The sequence below is a fragment of the Schistocerca americana genome, chromosome 3 (assembly GCF_021461395.2).
Source record: "Schistocerca americana isolate TAMUIC-IGC-003095 chromosome 3, iqSchAmer2.1, whole genome shotgun sequence".
Taxonomy (NCBI): domain Eukaryota; kingdom Metazoa; phylum Arthropoda; class Insecta; order Orthoptera; family Acrididae; genus Schistocerca; species Schistocerca americana.
The window spans coordinates 572,035,647-572,053,739 of NC_060121.1; the positions used below are offsets into that span (position 1 = coordinate 572,035,647).

The 18,093-nt window shown below is 42.1% G+C and overlaps 1 protein-coding gene across 2 annotated transcripts in view; it reads left to right on the forward strand.

The window, feature by feature from the left end:
- The window catches only part of LOC124607405 (carboxylesterase 5A-like), a 104,836-nt gene extending 87,212 nt beyond the window's left edge, over positions 1 to 17,624 (forward strand). For both annotated transcript variants that reach the window (XM_047139729.1, XM_047139730.1), the window contains 3 exons: positions 10,558 to 10,687; positions 15,639 to 15,771; positions 17,294 to 17,624. In XM_047139729.1, the coding sequence (XP_046995685.1) occupies positions 10,558 to 10,687; positions 15,639 to 15,771; positions 17,294 to 17,474 (444 nt within the window). In that variant the 3' untranslated portion in view covers positions 17,475 to 17,624. The remainder of the gene's footprint in view (positions 1 to 10,557; positions 10,688 to 15,638; positions 15,772 to 17,293) is intronic.
- The last annotated feature ends 469 nt before the right edge of the window (positions 17,625 to 18,093 follow it).

An 18,093-nucleotide genomic window follows, 5' to 3' on the forward strand; every position in this document is an offset into this window, starting at 1 on the left:
CTATACAGGAGTCTTAATTGTCCAGCTTGTGTATTTATCTTTAGTCTCTTCTATCTACTGTCGTACTCTAATCATTACAAGATGTCCTCCAACAACATTTCTGTAACACTAAAGGGGACCATGCAACTATCTTTCAAACATACCCAACCTTGCACTAGCCTACAAGTCCTCCTCGCTTCTTTCAGCATTTGTGTATTGCCCGGTTGTTTCTTGAACAGATTTACATCATCAAGACTACTGACTAAAGTCTCAGTACAAACAGCTAATGACGCGTCACGCCTGTCTTTGCTGTTTGTGTTGGCTTTTATGTCCCTACACAAATAGCCATCTATGTGCAGTTTCTAGTCTATTGTTGTTAATTTGTAAAATTTATTAGCATATTTTTAACTGTCTTACGTAGGAAGAAAATAATATTTTTGGTTAAGTAAAGTGAGAGCTATAACTTGTTAGGAACGAATGTTCAGAGCTAAACAGTATCTAATAGTGTACTATGTAAGTTAAATTAGAATACTATGGATAGTTTAAAACGCAATGGTAGCTACAGCCTACGTAATTAGATAATAAAAGGATGTAAAGTACTGACAGAAATTCTACCAACATACTTATCGCACAGAACCTATAAAAATCTGTCATAGTTAACCACATTAACTCAGTTAAATCAACAGGTAAATTCAGATTTGCGAGTTTCTCCTTTCTCAATTTAACAGTGATTCGTCTTATTGCGTATACCTACTAGAGATATATAATTTTTTTATTCTTCTGCACACAGGAAGAGAATGAATGCCATATGTACCTTTTAGTGTCATCACAGACACTTGATAAGAACATTTTAGGTTCGTTTAAGTAGCTACCAGAGAACTACTTCTATGCGTCAGAGAAAAGGCGTTACTGCGGATGCGCAGCTACAATGGTGTATGATCCCTGTGCCTGGTGTCTGCGCTGCTGAAACGCTTCTCGTATCATTTCTAGTTGTAATCCTTGGTATATCGGTGCTTGGTCATCTGTGGCACTAGTTGTCAACAACCATTTTATTTTTACCACACGCTATATTCCGTCATTCTAAATAATGTGAGTTTGGTAGTTTTCGTATCACAATTTTCCCGCTAAGGAAATTGAGATGCTTAGTTACGTGAATGCTTCAAATATCATTGGATATCTTTTTCTTTTTTCTTTTGGTTACTCGATGTACTTAAAATCCACAAATGCGACGGTAGTGTATAAAGGCGTTATCTTTAGTATATCTCTGTTTACAGTCCCGAAACAAGTTACTTTTTTAATCTTTTAGATCATGAATCCTATGCTTGCACTTATGCAATAGTCATAAAATACTTCCAAAAAGGCACATAGAACAAGCACACTGCTCTAGCATAACTGAATATATTGCATGTGTTATATTTTCTCAACTTTTATATTAGAATTCCTTAAAGTAAAGGGCTATTTTTATAAATCCAAAGCTTTTGTTGTAAGAGCATAGTGATTAATTCTGTGTCTTTACTTCCAACAAACTTAGATGATCTTAGTACGCAACCTTTGATAAGATGTAAAATTGGTGAATATTGGAAGAAGATGTCTTCTACTTACATTGCTTAGCTTTGTGCTGTTAACTGCTGTTTTATGCATGAGAATAATGCCTGAACTTGGTGAAGAAGGTAACTAGAACACATATTGTGCTTTTAAGTCAGGGACAGAAGCGTGTCAGTCTCTAGTCTTATATTATACACTAAATCACTCTTTCTGCTCAGCTTCAAGTTGAAACTAATCTGCTGCCTTATTAAATTTTTGTTACTCCTATTTAATGTCTGTCAGTTAGGCACAGCACCAACAGTACCGAAATAACTCCTAGAATGTGTAGTCTAAAAATTCACACTAAAGTACTGGTATTAAGCTTTTCAGTGTGGTTTTCTAGATGCCAGTTTTTCTTGAACTATTCTCTGTCATTTTGTTCTTTATTAGGTAATAACATGTAATCTGTTAGGACTATATTTACGAGGAAATGAAAATGAGCACTTAAAATTCAGCAACAGTTGAAACTAAACAGCAATGTAGAATCTAAATTAACTGTTATTCAGCCGCCAAGAACAGTACATTTTAGTTGGTTAATAAAAGCCAAATTTCTTTAGCAAGACGAAAAAATAACTTCAGTATTTTGCTAGGCTATTAATGTTTGATTTTCTAGTAAAGTGGAAATAAAATAGGACCAGAGAACTGCAAGTAATGTCATATTATGCCTTCGGCAATTGTGTGAACGTATTTTAATTCACTATATATCTCCTGGGCAAAGAAATTTGATTTGTTTTGATGCAACTTAAAACATCAAAATTACGAAACATAAACACCGGTCAGGTGGAGACTAAATCCTACCCCATTAGAGCTCAAATAGCTATTTTCATTCGAGGAACCTGCAGATAGACAGCTTGAGAAAAAATTTTCTGAGCACATTCTGGTTTCCTCTTTTGTCTTGCTTCTCGCTGCTTAAATAACTGACAGCCACTCTGCAATTAACCAAAACGGGAGAAGGTACTGATGAAATGCGAATTCAATTGTTTAGACGAACCTTTTAACACCACTAGACGCCGAATCAGTATTGCATCTACTATTTCGTGTGTTATGGGAACATTCATTTTCTCTGCGTTGTTGTTTCCTAGCAAGGCAAAGACTGATTTGGAATCTGGTAGAATAATCCTTCCTTGGTAATGTATTTAATAGAAAGAAGATCTACTAGGATTGTGATTAGTTGCGCTGTCATGGCTGTTGCCTTTTACTAGTGTAAATTTTACGCTATTTTGCCTTGTATTGTCACAGTATGTTCTGTTGCGTATCTTCATGTCAACTCCAATCCATAACTCTCTGGATAATATCAAAACTCATATACATTACGTTTCTTTTCTGGACCGTATCGCAACTTCAGACTTCACTCTACTTGGGCTTCACAAACATCAAATTAATTTCTTTGGTAATAACGGAAGGAACATCTAATGTTAGCGTGCTTATGGTAGAGAGCAGATACAAATATCTGGAAACTCAACATATAAACATATCAAATGGGAATAAAATTTTATACCTAAACGACAATAAACTGTAGTTGTAGACCACCCAAAAGTCTAATTGTTTTTCTTTGAGTCATCAGTCCTCTGATTGTTTTGCTGCAGCCCGCACCAATTGCTCTCCTGTTCCGACCTCTAAGCACTTGCAACCTACGTCCTCAGTTATTTGCTGGAGCTATTCCAATCTCCGTCTTCTTCTACAGTTTCTGTCCTCTACAGCTGACTCTAGCACCATGGATGCCATTCCCTGATGTCCTAACAGATGTCCTATCATTCTGTCGCTTTTCCTGGTCAGTGTTTTCCATATATTCCTCTCCTCTCTGATTATGCGCCGAACCTCCTTATTCCTAACCTTATTATTTCACTGCCATACAATACTGTGCTCCAAACGTATCTTCTCAGAAATTTCTTCCTCGAATTAAGGCATTTGTTTGATGCTACCAAACTTCTTTTGCTCAGGAATGCCATTTTTTCCAGTGCTAGTCTGCTTTCGATGTCCTCCTTGACCCGTCCGTCATTAGTTGCTTTCCTGCCTAGGTAGCAGAATTCCTTAACTTCATCTTCTTCGTGACCATCAATCCTGGTGGTAAGATTCTGGATGTTCTCATTTCTGCTATTTCTCATCAGTTGCGTGTTTCTTGGATCTACTCCCAATCTATATTCTGTACTCATTAGACTGTTCATTACCTTCAGCAGATCATTTAATTCTTCTCTCCTTTCAGTCAAGATAGCAATGCCATCAGCAAATCGTTTCATTGATATCCTTTCACCTTGAATTTTGATTCCACTCCTGAACATTTATTTCCGTCATTGCTTCTTCGATGTACAGATTGAGCAGTAGGGGCAAAAGACTGCATCCCTGTCTGCTCTGCTCTGCTCTGCTGCTATTGATAAACGAAATATTCCAAAATGTACGAACATTATAATCAAACGAAATTTCGAGAACCTTGCAGGAACGACAAATAAGAGTACTAACAAACAAGCAATTGGTGATTGTCATATTTGAACTGGCGAACAGCCACGTTCCAGATAGCGATGCTAACTGCCAAGCCACGCTCGGCACTGTTTACCAACCGAAGTTCCAAAATTTGTCGTGGGAGCTGACTACAGTAACCTCGGTCTAGATCTTCTCATTGATCCTCTGTGTGGTAGCGCTAGCTGGATCCTTGTATTGTGATTGTTTTGTCACCTCCTCCTCATTATGACGAGCATCGAAAGTAGCCCCGCACATGGAAGCTGCGCGATCGTCGAGTGAGTATTCAAAATCTTTGAACGAGAAGCCCCATCGTCGATCTGCTCCTCATACGGAGAAGATGGGCGACGTCTCTGAGCTTTTATCTTCTTGATGCGAGTTAGTAAATAATATCAGACAAGCGGTAAGCATTCGAAACATCCTAGAGTAGTGCTTTAGTATATTTTCCTAAAATCCCACTTCCGAGCAGGCGTGAAATTCCATACCAAGTCTCTTGGTATATTTCTGTTCTTGGCGTTACAGCGCTCTCTGTGTTGCTCCTGTGCCTCCAGGGTCTGTATGAGAGCCGGCTGCCTTGCTTCTTCGGTCCTGCTGATGAGATATTTCATGTAGTCATCCTGAGTGTCGTTCGGTTAAAATGGGTGCAGTGTGTCCATTGTCGTTTTTGGCTCACGATCACAGAGGAGAAAGAACGTTGTGAAGCCTATAGTGTCTTGCTTTGTTGTGTAATGCGCGAATTGAATGCCACAGTGGCAGTATTGTATCCCAATCTGCTTGTTCGACAACAACACACATCGAAAGCTTAGCTGCCAACATCTTATTAAAGAGTTCAGTGAGACCATTAATCGGCGGATGGTAGTCAGTTTTCATCCTGGGCATGACGTCATAACTTCTAATTATCTCTGATACTAGTCTCCACTGGAAAACTTTTCCACTCTCAGAACATCATCGCACGGGATACACCTTGCTTCAAAATGATGTCTACTACAATAAACCTTGTAATTTCCGGACAGTGACACAGCTTTTATGGTGGGTACGCAGATATGTTAGTAGGGGCAGACTAATAGCCATCTAATCTCGATCGTCGGCTTCGAGAACATCCGCCAAAAACTCTATTCCATTCTAATGGAATGGGGCAGCAGATTCCCCAGAGATAAATTTGGCGTATGCTTCCACCCCTGTCATTCACTGTAGCGACACACAAAGCGTCTTAACTCATAGATGGAGACTTGGCCAGTGATACCCGAGTCTGTATCTCCCTTGAGTCTTCATGAATCTGAGATTACAAGTAGAAAAACTTCTGGACAGCCGTCCGCAGAAGAGCTGGGATGATGAGCAGCCCCTTCCCGCCCATCTGATTTCTTACACAATGTTTCGTTCTTTAACTGGAATTCGTCTTTGACCTGTTGTTCATTCTTCAGGGCTTGTATGGTTTTCAGCAATGCTGGAGCTTCCCTCCGTTCCAAAGCAATTCTATTTAATGTAGTGATTACTCAGATTTCGTATACGTTGCTGTGTTCCAGTAGATTATTCCTTTATAGAAAGTCGGCGTTCTTAGCGTCCGTTGTTGTACAGCATTGCAACGTAGTGTTCCTGAAGCCCATCTTACCAGACGACCCGGTGGTTCCTCCAGGCTAGTCAGCTAACCTAGAGAATTGTACACCGTCACAGCGGTCAATCGTTTGCCAAATAAATACAGTCGGAACTTGTTAGTGGGCCAGACTAATGGAAGACAAATGGTTCAAATGGCTCTGAACACTATGGGACTTAACATATCAGGCCATCAGTCCCCTAGACCTTATAACTACTTAAACCTAACTAACCTAAGAACATCACACGCATCCATGCCCGAGGCCGGATTCGAACCTGCGACCGTAGCGGTCTCGCAGCTCCAGACTGAAGCACCTAGAACCGCTCGGCCACTCCGGCCGGCAATGGAAGACATACTTCGTCGGTTGTAGAGTAGTTCATCTCGGATTTGAATCCTACTCTGAAAACATAAGCTATCACTTTCTCAAAACCTTCTTGAATGTGTACTAGAACTTAGCTATCCCATAACCATTAACGTTGTTGTTATTTTTATCATACAATGCTAGAACTGCAGGAGATGTTAGTGCCTTCTTAAGCACAAGGAAACATCTTTCTTGCACCTCATTTCAGAAAAGACTGACTTCATCTTGCAGGAGCTCTTGCAAGGGATTTCTCTTGATGCATGAGTCCTTTCTCAGTCGCCGGTAGTACGAGCATATCTCAAAAAACTCTTCACATCACCAATGTGCCAAGGAGCCAGTACATCAATGGCTGTTTTTAGATCCTCTGGATCGGGTGGGACTCCATCGCCATGTGCCCCAAGATTTTTTTCTTAGACATTAAAGAGCTGTTTTTCCGTATAGAGGCCGAGAACTTCAGCCTGAACACATTTCAGCAATGTTGACTGCCAACTTAGATGTTCTTCAAATTATTCCAAATTAACGACAATGCCATCCATACAGCAAAAATATGTCTTTCATTTAAGGCATCGAAGCTGACTGTCCATCATACGTTCAAAAGTGCCTAGAGGTTTGACGTAGTCTAAACGGCATAATTTTGTACCGTTAGATGTTGTAAGGCGTTATGAATACAGTCTTTTCCCGATCACTCTCGCCCACTTTGATCTGCCAGTACCTTGTCTGCATGTCCGAAACTGATAAATACTTTGATCCTCTCAGGCAGTCTAGGGTGAATTCAATGTGCCGGAACGAATAGGTATCTATTTTGTTCTTTTTTTCAGACAGCGGTAGTAGACACAGAAAAGCCACGTGTCATCCTTCTTCTTCACAAGGATCACAAGAAAGGACGAAAGACCCCTGAAAGTTCAGTGATGTCATCGTGCAGCATTTTATCCACTTTCTCCCGAATTTTCGTATTTTCGTTGTGTCGTACACCAGTCGGCGACACACTGTTAAAGCGTTGTATAATTGGTGGATGATCCCCAGTCTTGATATGGTGTACTCGTCTTATCTTTCCACCACTTTGATTCTAAAATCATTGGAAACCTTGCGCAGAACGGTTAGCACTCGACAACGTTGTATCTCGGTCAGATCAGTTCCTATTGACAGTTCATTGGTGGCCTCTTCCACTCTGTCGACTCTAGTGGTAGCGGAGCACGATTCTTCTTCGATGGCATCGAGCTACCCGTCCTGGACTGGTTCGAATGCAGCCACTCACATATCTCTGGGGTTGAGTTGTGACTCTTAGTGACAGTTAGTGTTCCAAATTGCAGTGCATACGATCACCGCTAGCATGTAGATTTATTTTGTGAGCCTGAGTAGATTTTTGTAACCGACAAAATCTTTACAGTTCAATTGAGCATCTCGATTGACGACTGGAACTAGTCTTGTTGATAGCGGCGGGAAAACAACGCCTTTAATGGATAGCAACCGTCCAGAGCAGTATACACTTGTCAGCCAGAACATTATGATACCTACATAATAGACGGAACGTCACCTTCGGCACGGATAACAGCGGCGGCGCGTCTTGCCATGGGAGCAGTGAGGCCTTGATATGGCGTTCGAGGGAATTAGCACCACTTGTGCACACACAAGTCACCTAATTCCTGTAAATTTCGGGGAGGGGTGCGATGAGCTCTGACACCACGTTCAATCACACCCAAATGTGCCAATTGATGAGCTAGCCTCCCAACTCGCCATATCAGGTTCAGATCTGGCGCTGGGACGCCAGCCTATCAATTGGAACTGGCCACTATGTTTCTCGAACGACTCCATCACCCTCCTGGCCCTGTGACATGGTCATTATCCTTTTGAAAAATGCCACTGCTGTCGGGAAACATGATCGTCATGAAAGGTAATAATTGTACAATACTCTGTGGGCGTCATGCTGCCTCGCACGAGCTCCACTGGGCCCACGGATGCCCACACGAATGTTCCTCAGAAGACAATGGAGCCGCCGCCAGCTCCCCTCCTTTCCGCAGTACAGGTGTTCAGGAACTGTTCACCTGGAAGACGGCTGGTTCGCACCGTCCCATCAGCATCATGAAGAAGGTGTCGTGATTCATCAGACCGTACAACGCACTGCCAGTGTGCCAAAGACCAGTGCCAATGGTCACATGCCAATAGTTGCAGTTATCGTTGTGTTAACATTGGCGCATGCATGAGTCGTCGGCTATGGAGGCCCATCGTAATGAGTTTCCTGTGCCCTGCGTGTTCAGACACATTTGCAACCTGCCAAGCATTAAAGTCTGATGTTAGTACCACCACAGTTCACCAGCTGTCCTTTTTTACCAGTTTGTCCACCCTGCGATGTCCGACATCTGTAATGGGTGTTGGCCGCCCAAACCCATGATGTCTTGATGGGGTTTCACCTTGGGGTCGCCACGTGTCGAAGACATTCACGACAGCACTTCTGGAATACTAGGAAAGACGTGCAGTTTCTGAAACGCTTGTGTTGAGCCTCAACTGGCCATTGGTCAGATTCAGATAGATCGCGCGCCTTCCCCATTCTACACACAGACAGCACGCTCCTGATTCTACATGCAGTGTGCGTGTGTCCGACTAGCAGTCACTACACACCAGGTGACCCTGCTATCCCTGGACGAGTTTATATCAGTTGGAGGTCAGTAGTCATAATGCTCTGGCTGACCAGTGTGTGTTATGTGCACCTTTTCTGGGATATATATATTGTGTCCTCCCCAGACATGTCTGAAAGAACACACACTATTTTAATCCTGCAGCCACTATGAATCAAGACACAAAGGAATTAAAGAAATTATCTGGCAGTGGGTATTGATTTGTACAAATGGGCAATGCAAAATTTGTGCCGGACTGGAATTCGAACCTGGGTCTTCCGCTTACTCCGCAGATGCGCTGAACCTACACCATCTGGACACAGAGGAGAGGGTAATAGCATGGACTACCCTAGCACACCGCCAGTAAAACCCAAATTCTCAAATTATTCCACACACTACTGATGAAGTGCCCCTGATGATTAGCCTCATTACTCGCGGCTTCATGTGCATCTGCACTGAAGGGATCATCGCCCTAATTAAGTATGTCGAGTCTGTTATTCTGGACCCGTCTGAAAGGACAACGTTCTGGTCCTGCAACCGCTATGAATCAAGATAGAAAGGAACTAAAGAAGTTAACTTGCAGTGGGCACTGATTTATACTAATGGGGCAAGTTGAAAATTTGTCCGTGACCGGCCGGAGCGACCAATAATCCCTTCAGTGCAGCTGGTTTTGGAATCCAATTACCTCCCGAATATAGCATGGGAATGACGAACTGCCTGTGTTCCGGTTGCAGTTCATGTTGGTGATAGCTTTTACATTGCCACGGTGATTTAATTATTTTGAAGTAACCGGCTTCTCCAACAAACAGTCCCATTTCTGAAACACCATCATATCGAAAGCAGGGTCGCAATTGACGTAGACCACGTAACACTGAAGGCATGTTTATTACGAACACCAACGTACAGCCAGAACGGACCTAATCTCCTGGACGGAGACTGCTAATATTTATATAAACATTGAATTTTCCAGAACATAGAAACATGAGAGGTTGCGGGAAACTTCCAGAAATGTTAAGCACTTAATAACAAAGAACTGATGACCGGGTCTGAACTGGCGATCAGCTGTACATCATTGAGCGACGCTAACCGCTACGCCACGCTGCGTGCAGCACAGCGTGCGGCAGTATCAAAAAGAGTAAGGAAAGACTGCGAAATTAGTTCCAAAACAGATACACACCCATGAAGGAATTCGGATTTTTCCTATTAACAAAAGAAAAAGCAACAGTCGACCTGAATGGAATTTAAAAGAGCCTTTTAAATTAACATTGTTTCGCATTATGGTGTCGTATGGAAATGTAATCCAGAGAGAGAGGGAGAGAGAGAGAGTGACGATAAACGCAAGGTCTGCACAATATAAGTATGAGTAATAAATTTTTGAAAAGACAAGCTTACTGTCGCATAGAAATAAAGGAAGCAGTTTTATTTAGTACACTCCTTTAGAGGAGAACAGAGAAGATTTCAAGGCCCTTCGCACAAAAACTTTACAGCGTCTGTAATTTAAGATATTTGGGAAGCGAAGTTTTTATTTCAGTAAGGCGATGGAACGAAAAAAGTTGGAAAGAAAGATGCAGCATTGGAGAAGGGTATTTCGATCGAGTAGTAGATAACATTGTAAATAATTATTAAAATTAATAGATGGATGAATGTTTAATCGGGAAACTGTTGGTGGCAAATGCTGTTACCCATCTACTTTAGGGATCAAGTAAAGAGAAGATCGTTACTTATAAAGGAGTACAGAAGACCTTTACAAAACAGATTTAACTGACAAATTGTGTCCGAAAATTAGAACTGAAGTGTAACAAATTTGAAAGAGAAAAGATCATACTTCATGAAAGTTGGTAATTTCGTTACTGTATTGAATCACACTTGTATAACGATGAGTCTAGTCCTTGTAGACAGAATTCGATTTATCACAACTTGATACGTCCATTGTGAGACTACTGCAGCATTAATAACATTTATTTTTCTTATCATAGTTCAACAACGACATGATGTTTTTCGAGCCAACGGACGCGCTGGTGAGGAAAGTGTCCGAGCTAAGTGACACACCAGTGTTCTATTATGAATTCGACTATCGCGGGAAGATAGTCCAATCTACGAATTGGGGTGAGTACAAAGATATTACCTCATGTAACATAAACATATCTGATTGCTGTCGCAGCGGCGTGTTGAGACTGTGCCACGTTCCCAAATTAACGCAGTTTCATCGAAACAAGACATTTGCTAAGAGCGAGAATAGTCACACTCATCGTTAGATGACGCTCCAAGGCTAGCATAAACATTGCCGACACCACTATTAATCAGGACGGCCACTTCTGACCCAGAATGACTTTTACCCATTCTGTGGTCTGGCAATACCACTCAGTGTACAATAATGATCTTTTTTAAGAATACAGAACAGCTGTCACTTCGCAGTGGCGTGTTGAGACTGTTGAGTGGTGTAAAGTGCACGCAGCCTGAATAGCTGACAGAGATGTGTAACTGGCCGGAGTTTCTAGGGAAGAACCTCTCCCTAGGTTTCATACCCTGAAACCTAGGGAATGGTCTTCTCTCAGTGGCATCTGTTCGAGAACAGAAACTATCAGGCGTAGCCAGCTGCTCAAAATCAGCAGTTACAACCAGATGATGATACTAAATGTTCAAATGTGTGTGAATTCTTATGGGACTTAACTGCTAAGGTCATCAGTCCCTAAGCTTACACATTACTGAACCTAAATTATCCTAAGGACAAACACACATGCCTATGCCCGAGGAAGGGCTCGAACCTCCGCCGGGACCGGCGGCACAGCCCATGAATGTAGCGCGTAAGACAGCTCGGCTAATCCCGCGCGGCGCTGATGATACTGCTCGGTGAGATTATAGCTGCTCGCCCACACATCGGACTGACTTCTGTGGAGGTTTTCATAGGGTCGGTGGAAGTCTGTAGTCCAAAAACGAGTGCTGCTAGTTACTGAGAGTGCGGGTGGTGGAGGTGTGGGAGCAATTTACACCAGCAGAGCACTACTTTAAAACCCACTAACGTTTAAATTTATGCAGACTGGACCTACACATACGTCTGGTCATTATAACTGCATCGATATGAAATAAAGAAATTTTAATGATTGTGGTGGCATGCATAATTAAATTTGTAGATCACTGGAGTTATACAGAGTGAAAAAAATTAGTACACTATTGTAGAGGTACGGTTGAGTTAGGATGAAGGGGAGAAGTGGGCACACAGGTTTGTCACGAAATTTCTTAAAAGAAGTCCATAACCAGAAGAATTTGTGTCGCAGGAGTTTGTTGGCTTCAAGTCTTACCGCTAATGGATACAGCGATGATGTGACAGCCAGAATAAGGGCCTGTTGCCAGAGAAGAGGAGCTAGAAAATGCGTCTGGTTGGGAGGAATACTGGTAGGCAAAGAGAGTGACACTGCGATACTAGTCAGCTCACTCTGTATCCTCCGTCACAGCTTCTAGCCGTCCAATTGGCTGGTAGATGTGCACTACAACGTGTCCGTCAGGAGTGCCTTTGCACTAGCGTCCCCTGCTCAGCAGCACCACATGTAGGAATGGTGCCAAGAGAACTAAGCACAGCTGATTTCGTATTTAGAAACATCCGGTGCTCCACTGATCCAGGCCCAGCCACTATTCCAATGCATGATGCATTAGCAGTAGTCATGAGAATAAAACGAAACGCAACATAATTTTGAAATATCCCTCAATCGTCTCGATAATACACTCAGTCTGAGTACTCGTGACGCATGAAATGCTGCTACATCTGGTAGTAACTACAGACCGGAGTTGTATCGAGTCACACTAACCATATATGACAGATGTGGGTATCTCAGAATCTCATTCCGTGGCGCTTCAATTTTACGCCGAAGGTCATTAACTGCCATGGCTGGCGAGTGGAGGCGTGTCAGTATCTCACCCAGCCAAGAAAATACATTTTCTTTGGACGTGAGGTCTGGAGAATGATGAACAGAGTGCCAGCCGACAACCGTCTCCGTAGAGATATTCTCGTTGAAATATGACGTCATAGTCTTCGAAACTATAGTACAGCCACCAGCTTTAACACGTCAAAAGAGTAACGGCTGCTGTCAGAATTACCTGTTACGCGAGCCAGAAGTGTTATATACCCAGTGGTATGTCGCTCTCTGTAGCTGAGTGGTCAAAACCGCTGACTGCCATGTGGAGCACTCGGACTCGATTCCCAGTACTGCCAGAGAGTTTGTGGGAGGAGTTGTATGGGTTGTTCTCAAGCTCATTAGCCTGAGTAGCTATCGGACCGATTAGTAACGGTTCCAAGGTCAAGAAATCCAACAAATTCCGAAGAGTTCTGTGCTGATCAGATGCCCCTCAATACCACATACAATGACGTCAGTCGCAGAGGATGACACAGTGATCGGTCAGGCCCTGTAGGGCCGTACGCGGCCAGAACGTGGAATTTTTACCTAGTGGTACCCGGTCCCACCAAGCCATGTGTTGGATCCCTATTAAGATGACAGAAATGGAATCTGACAGTGTTCCTTCGCCTTTGACGTTCCACACATGTATGCGCCAATAGTGATGCTGTACGCAGAACTGAGTCTCATGTGAATATACGATTTGGCACCACTCGTCTACGGTGTTGTCCGACACACCTCTGTCTCTCTTCGCTGGGACGTCAGATGGAGCTGCACCAATCGTCGATGTTCTATTAGTTCGTGGTGTGCCACACGTCGTCGAACTGATCTTACGGATGCTTGATTTGCTGCGAAGAAAACCTTTTCCTGACTGAAGTTAAATTACTTGGTTGTGCGACCCTGCAAGTGCGAGAGAACCACATGTGTATCCCCTCGGGCACTACTTGTGTAGGGTTATTGAGATCTTGCACAACGTTAAGTATAGCACTCCTCATCAATTCTGTTGTGACATGTCCGTTACAAATCGCTATGCGACATCATTCATTTCAGATCCAGCATATTTTTCCATATTTACGTTGGTGGTTTGTTGAAAGCATCCTTTTATAGCGACAAATACGGCTGTCAGTAAATCTTACCACTTAAACCAAGCTGCTCTTGTGGGTGCTTTGAAATATGATGCCATTGTTCAGATATTTAAGGAACACATACGGCTATAAAAGCAAGAAACAAATTATGTGCTGAGTGTCTGACCCAACGATAAGAATGCTTTGAGATAAAGTCACTCAAGAATTGCGAAAAGCTAACAATAAGACTCTGAAGAGCGTCCGAAAATGAAGACCATTACATCCGTAGCCCTTCCTTTGTCCAGTCGATAGCATAGTGAGTATAGTATTGAAGATACAGTCTTTGGCACAAGTTCGTGACGGGGATATTACCCTTACTGCAGGAAGAGCACAACTCTGTGACCGCCACTCTAAAAGGAGGCGAGTGACGAGTGGCTCAGCGCCCTGTCTGACATTTATCTAGCAAGTAGGAAATATTCAACGGCTGGATACGTGCTACAATCCATAACCAGGATTTTTATTTTATCTGAGGTGCCTGAGAAAGACCAACCAGGAGTTCATGTATCCCTTCAATAGAGCTCGCAGCAACCCCTTGGTCTACTACTAGACTGTGAACTATTGCTTTTGGAAATGCATGTGCGCCTGATGCTTGACAGCAGCGCAAAGACTGTGAAGGTACGGCGAATGTGCGATCTTCGCCGCTCTGAGTGAGCCTAGCAACATTGACAGTTAGGTATGAGATAAATGGTTCTGTCAGTGTTCCACTTTGGTGCAGAATCGTTTTCGTGCTGTGTGCTCGGGATCGAAATACCGCAACAGAACGTGCTGCTATTCATACAACATTTCCGTCTGATGGACAGGCTGACATGGTGGACTAGTGCCTACAACATAAGGACGTCACACCTCAAAGAATCGACAACTTTGCTAGTCATATCTGATGAAAAATGTACGGAAGGCTCTAGGCCGAAGAACTACTTCAGCCGCGCGGAAAGGAGCGGGGTTTGAGGCATCATGTCATGGACTGCGCGGCCTCTCCCGCCGGAGGTTCGAGTCCTCCCTTGGGCATGGGTGTGTGTGTTGGTCTTAGCATAAGTTAGTTTAAGTTAATTTAAGTAGTGTGTAAGTCAAGAGACCGTTGACCTAAGCAGTTTGGTCCATTAGGAATACGCACACATTTGAACTACTTCCCTAAAAACCGATGCAGGACGCATGTTAACCATTGGGAGCCATTACAGCAGGCCATGCTGTGTGCATCGTGATGCCACTTCAGGGTGACATTCTGTATGGCACTGAAGAAGGGTTGCAACACACTCTAAGTCAGTTTTAAGTTAACCTCCCATCTCTATCGTTGTGGTGTTCCCAAGGCATCTGTTGGTGAATACGAAACCACTGTGATTCGCGTATTTTCATGGATCTCTACTAACTTACAAGAATTTTTTTAAAATTCTTAAGAATTTTCCATGATTATGCTGTAGTCAGGCAGTAAAATAAACTGATAATTAGTAACTTTCAAATCACTTGGGTCGCTTTTTATGTTTCCTAAAAGTATCACACGAATAATTCGCCATCAAGGGAAAACAGAAGGCCTATTATCCTCGGAGTCTTTCCCGACGGTGGTTTTCAAGCCGCGTCAATTCGAATAAAATCCTCGAGCTTTCCGCCATCGTCGTCAGGAGTTCACTGAACTGGCGGAGATGGTCATCGAAAGCTCTTGGATTTTATTCGAATTGACGCGGCTTCAAAACCGAGAGCGTTTTATTCGGAAGACCTATTGACATTGGGAGACTATTCTTCGATATTATCCGTGTTTATGAACACAAATATATACTATCTTGGTTTCAAAGATATAACGATGTAATATCAGTAACCACTTTGTATGAGCTGATGGACTAACGAAAGCGACTGTATGAATACACACTCTCATGTACCAAACAACAATAACACAATGTCATAGCAGAAACAGAAATATGGCGAGATACTTTCACTTTTTACTGAAATAATTAAAATCATAAACCACCTTAGTACACATCAACAATTTCTCACTTACATTTAACATGAGGTTAACGATATACTATCGACTGTTTTAATATACACCTGCTCTTTCAGGTGTAAATCACGCCGGTGATATATTCGTGCTTTTTGTGAGAGATGATACGGTGTGTAACCTGGATCCAGAATCAGAGGAAGATCAAGTCCGCAGGAATATGGTTAGATACTGGACCAACTTTGCTAAGTATGGGTATGTACAGTTACGAATAGTACTTTTTCTGTCATCAGATTAAATTAATTATTTATGAAATCTATGTTTCACCATTGCATGTTAGTTAAACGGTCTGCAGTAGGTAATCAAATCAAGTTCCGGTTCTTGACCAAACATTGTAGCAACTTCTACATGGCGTAAACGCTAGCGCCTCAAAGTCGGTTTCCAAATTAAAATTTTGAGGGAATAGAATCGCTCCGAAGTACTTCAGTAAGACACCTTTCGGCATCATACAAACTTAGTTGTCGACTGAAATGGCTAACAAACGCTGGAAGATATTATATTAAACGCCGTGAGGTTGTCGTATAATGGTCATACCGGAATTGGTGTATTTATACAACGGTTTAGAAACAAATAAATATATACTACATTTGTCGCATGTTCTCGTCACCAAAATCGACATTCTGTTCGTTGCGATGTAACGTGTCTGTGACCCTCATTTCGTAATGCATTAGCGCGTACAATAAAGAGGCAAGTGTTTTTACACCATTCATTTTGTATACAGTACATACGTAATTCGCCTCTCCGTATATTGAGGTATTGCTGATTAGGTTACCTGTGTACGAATATTATTTTACTGTTATTTTACAGTTAATTATTTCGTTCTGTTTATGATATCAAAAATTTTTTTTGTTATCCTATCATCTTCTGATCTCAAAAAAGTCTTTGGTTATAAATCGTGTTCCGTTACGCGTTTATCACTTATGCCAGCTCATCATTATTCTGGAGAATATATGGCACTTTATGCATATGTTTGTCAAAAGTAAAACCATATACTCTTAAAAAGTACCTTGTGTAAATGGGGATGTTCACACACGTAGCAGTCCTCTGAGGCTTGTTACTATTGTGTGAATATGTTCATTTTTAAAAGGTGCTTGTTACCTGTAGATGTACTCTAATGCGGCTTGTTAGTACAACATGTGTAAACATGTCAGTTTGCAGAGGTGCTTTTTATCTCTATGAGGTTTTCCCTTACGCAAACCTATGCGTAATGCGCTGTAGATTCTCAACTATAATGACGACATGACATGAGTGACAAACTCATAATGGTGCGCGATTTATGCCGGCCGGAGTGGCCGAGCGGTTAAAGGCGCTACAGTCTGGAACCGCACGACCGCTACGGCCGCAGGTTCGAATCCTGCCTCGGGCATGGATGTGTGTGATGTCCTTAGGTTGGTTAGGTTTAAGTAGTTCTAAGTTCTAGGGGACTGTTGACCACAGCAGTTGAGTCCCATAGTGCTCAGAGCCATTTGCACGATTTATAAACAAATATTTTCACGAGGATCATCTGATGACAGTTTCAACTGTCGAAACTGGTCGTCAGTAATAAATCCTAAGTAATAAAATCTTGTCCATAAAATGTTTTTTCAAGTAATTGCAGGTCGCTCTTTCCATTTTGTCAATGTGAAAAATTTCAAAGTGAAGAAACAAGTAATTTCTTGGCTGAGCTTAACCCTTCCAGAGGATCAGCATATTCACACACATTCTTGTGTCTAAGCAGAAATCCAACCCCGGAAGCTGATCCAGTTATCTGGGAGCCATACAACAATGTGACCCGCAGCTACATGCTGATGCAATCCAACTTCTCCCTCGCTCACAACAAAGACGCAGAGCGGATGGACTTCTGGCACGAGAACGTTCCGCTACAACCTTACGCTGATAACTTCTGGAGACACGTGTAAAGACTCACAACGTAAGGCTTCCTGAGCTTCAAGAAGAAATAACTGCCTTCTTAATCATGCTATAACGTGTACAAAAATGAAATATCTTCATTATATAGCGTCGTTTGCTTATCTAGTTTTCTGTTCCTAATACATAAGAATGAACTGTAACGCGACGAATAATTTTCCATTTTTCCATACAGATTAAGTTAGCATAAGACAACCCTGTAAAGACAACAAAAATTCGGTAAAATCATCTTTATGATGGAGCCTATGCTTAATGATTATTGTGCATTCTTTTGTGCATGTCACTAACATCGACCACAGTAATCAACATATTTAACGATTGTCTTGAAATCCATTTTCTTAAACAGAATCGTATAGCTAACAAGGTAGTGAACTGAGTTAGACATGTGCACGACATGTTCTTTCTGTTTGACGGTAGAATCAGCGACATAAATCGGCTTCCCCATTAGTATACATAAATGCATAAGAAACTTTAAGTTTTGTATTGAACACTGCATCAACAACAGTATTAACTCTCTGCAGTCGACGCGTGAAACAGTGGTGTCACCCACATGTTCAATGTTTGTAATAAATCGATGAATAGCGGCTATATATATCAAGTTTCATGCTACTG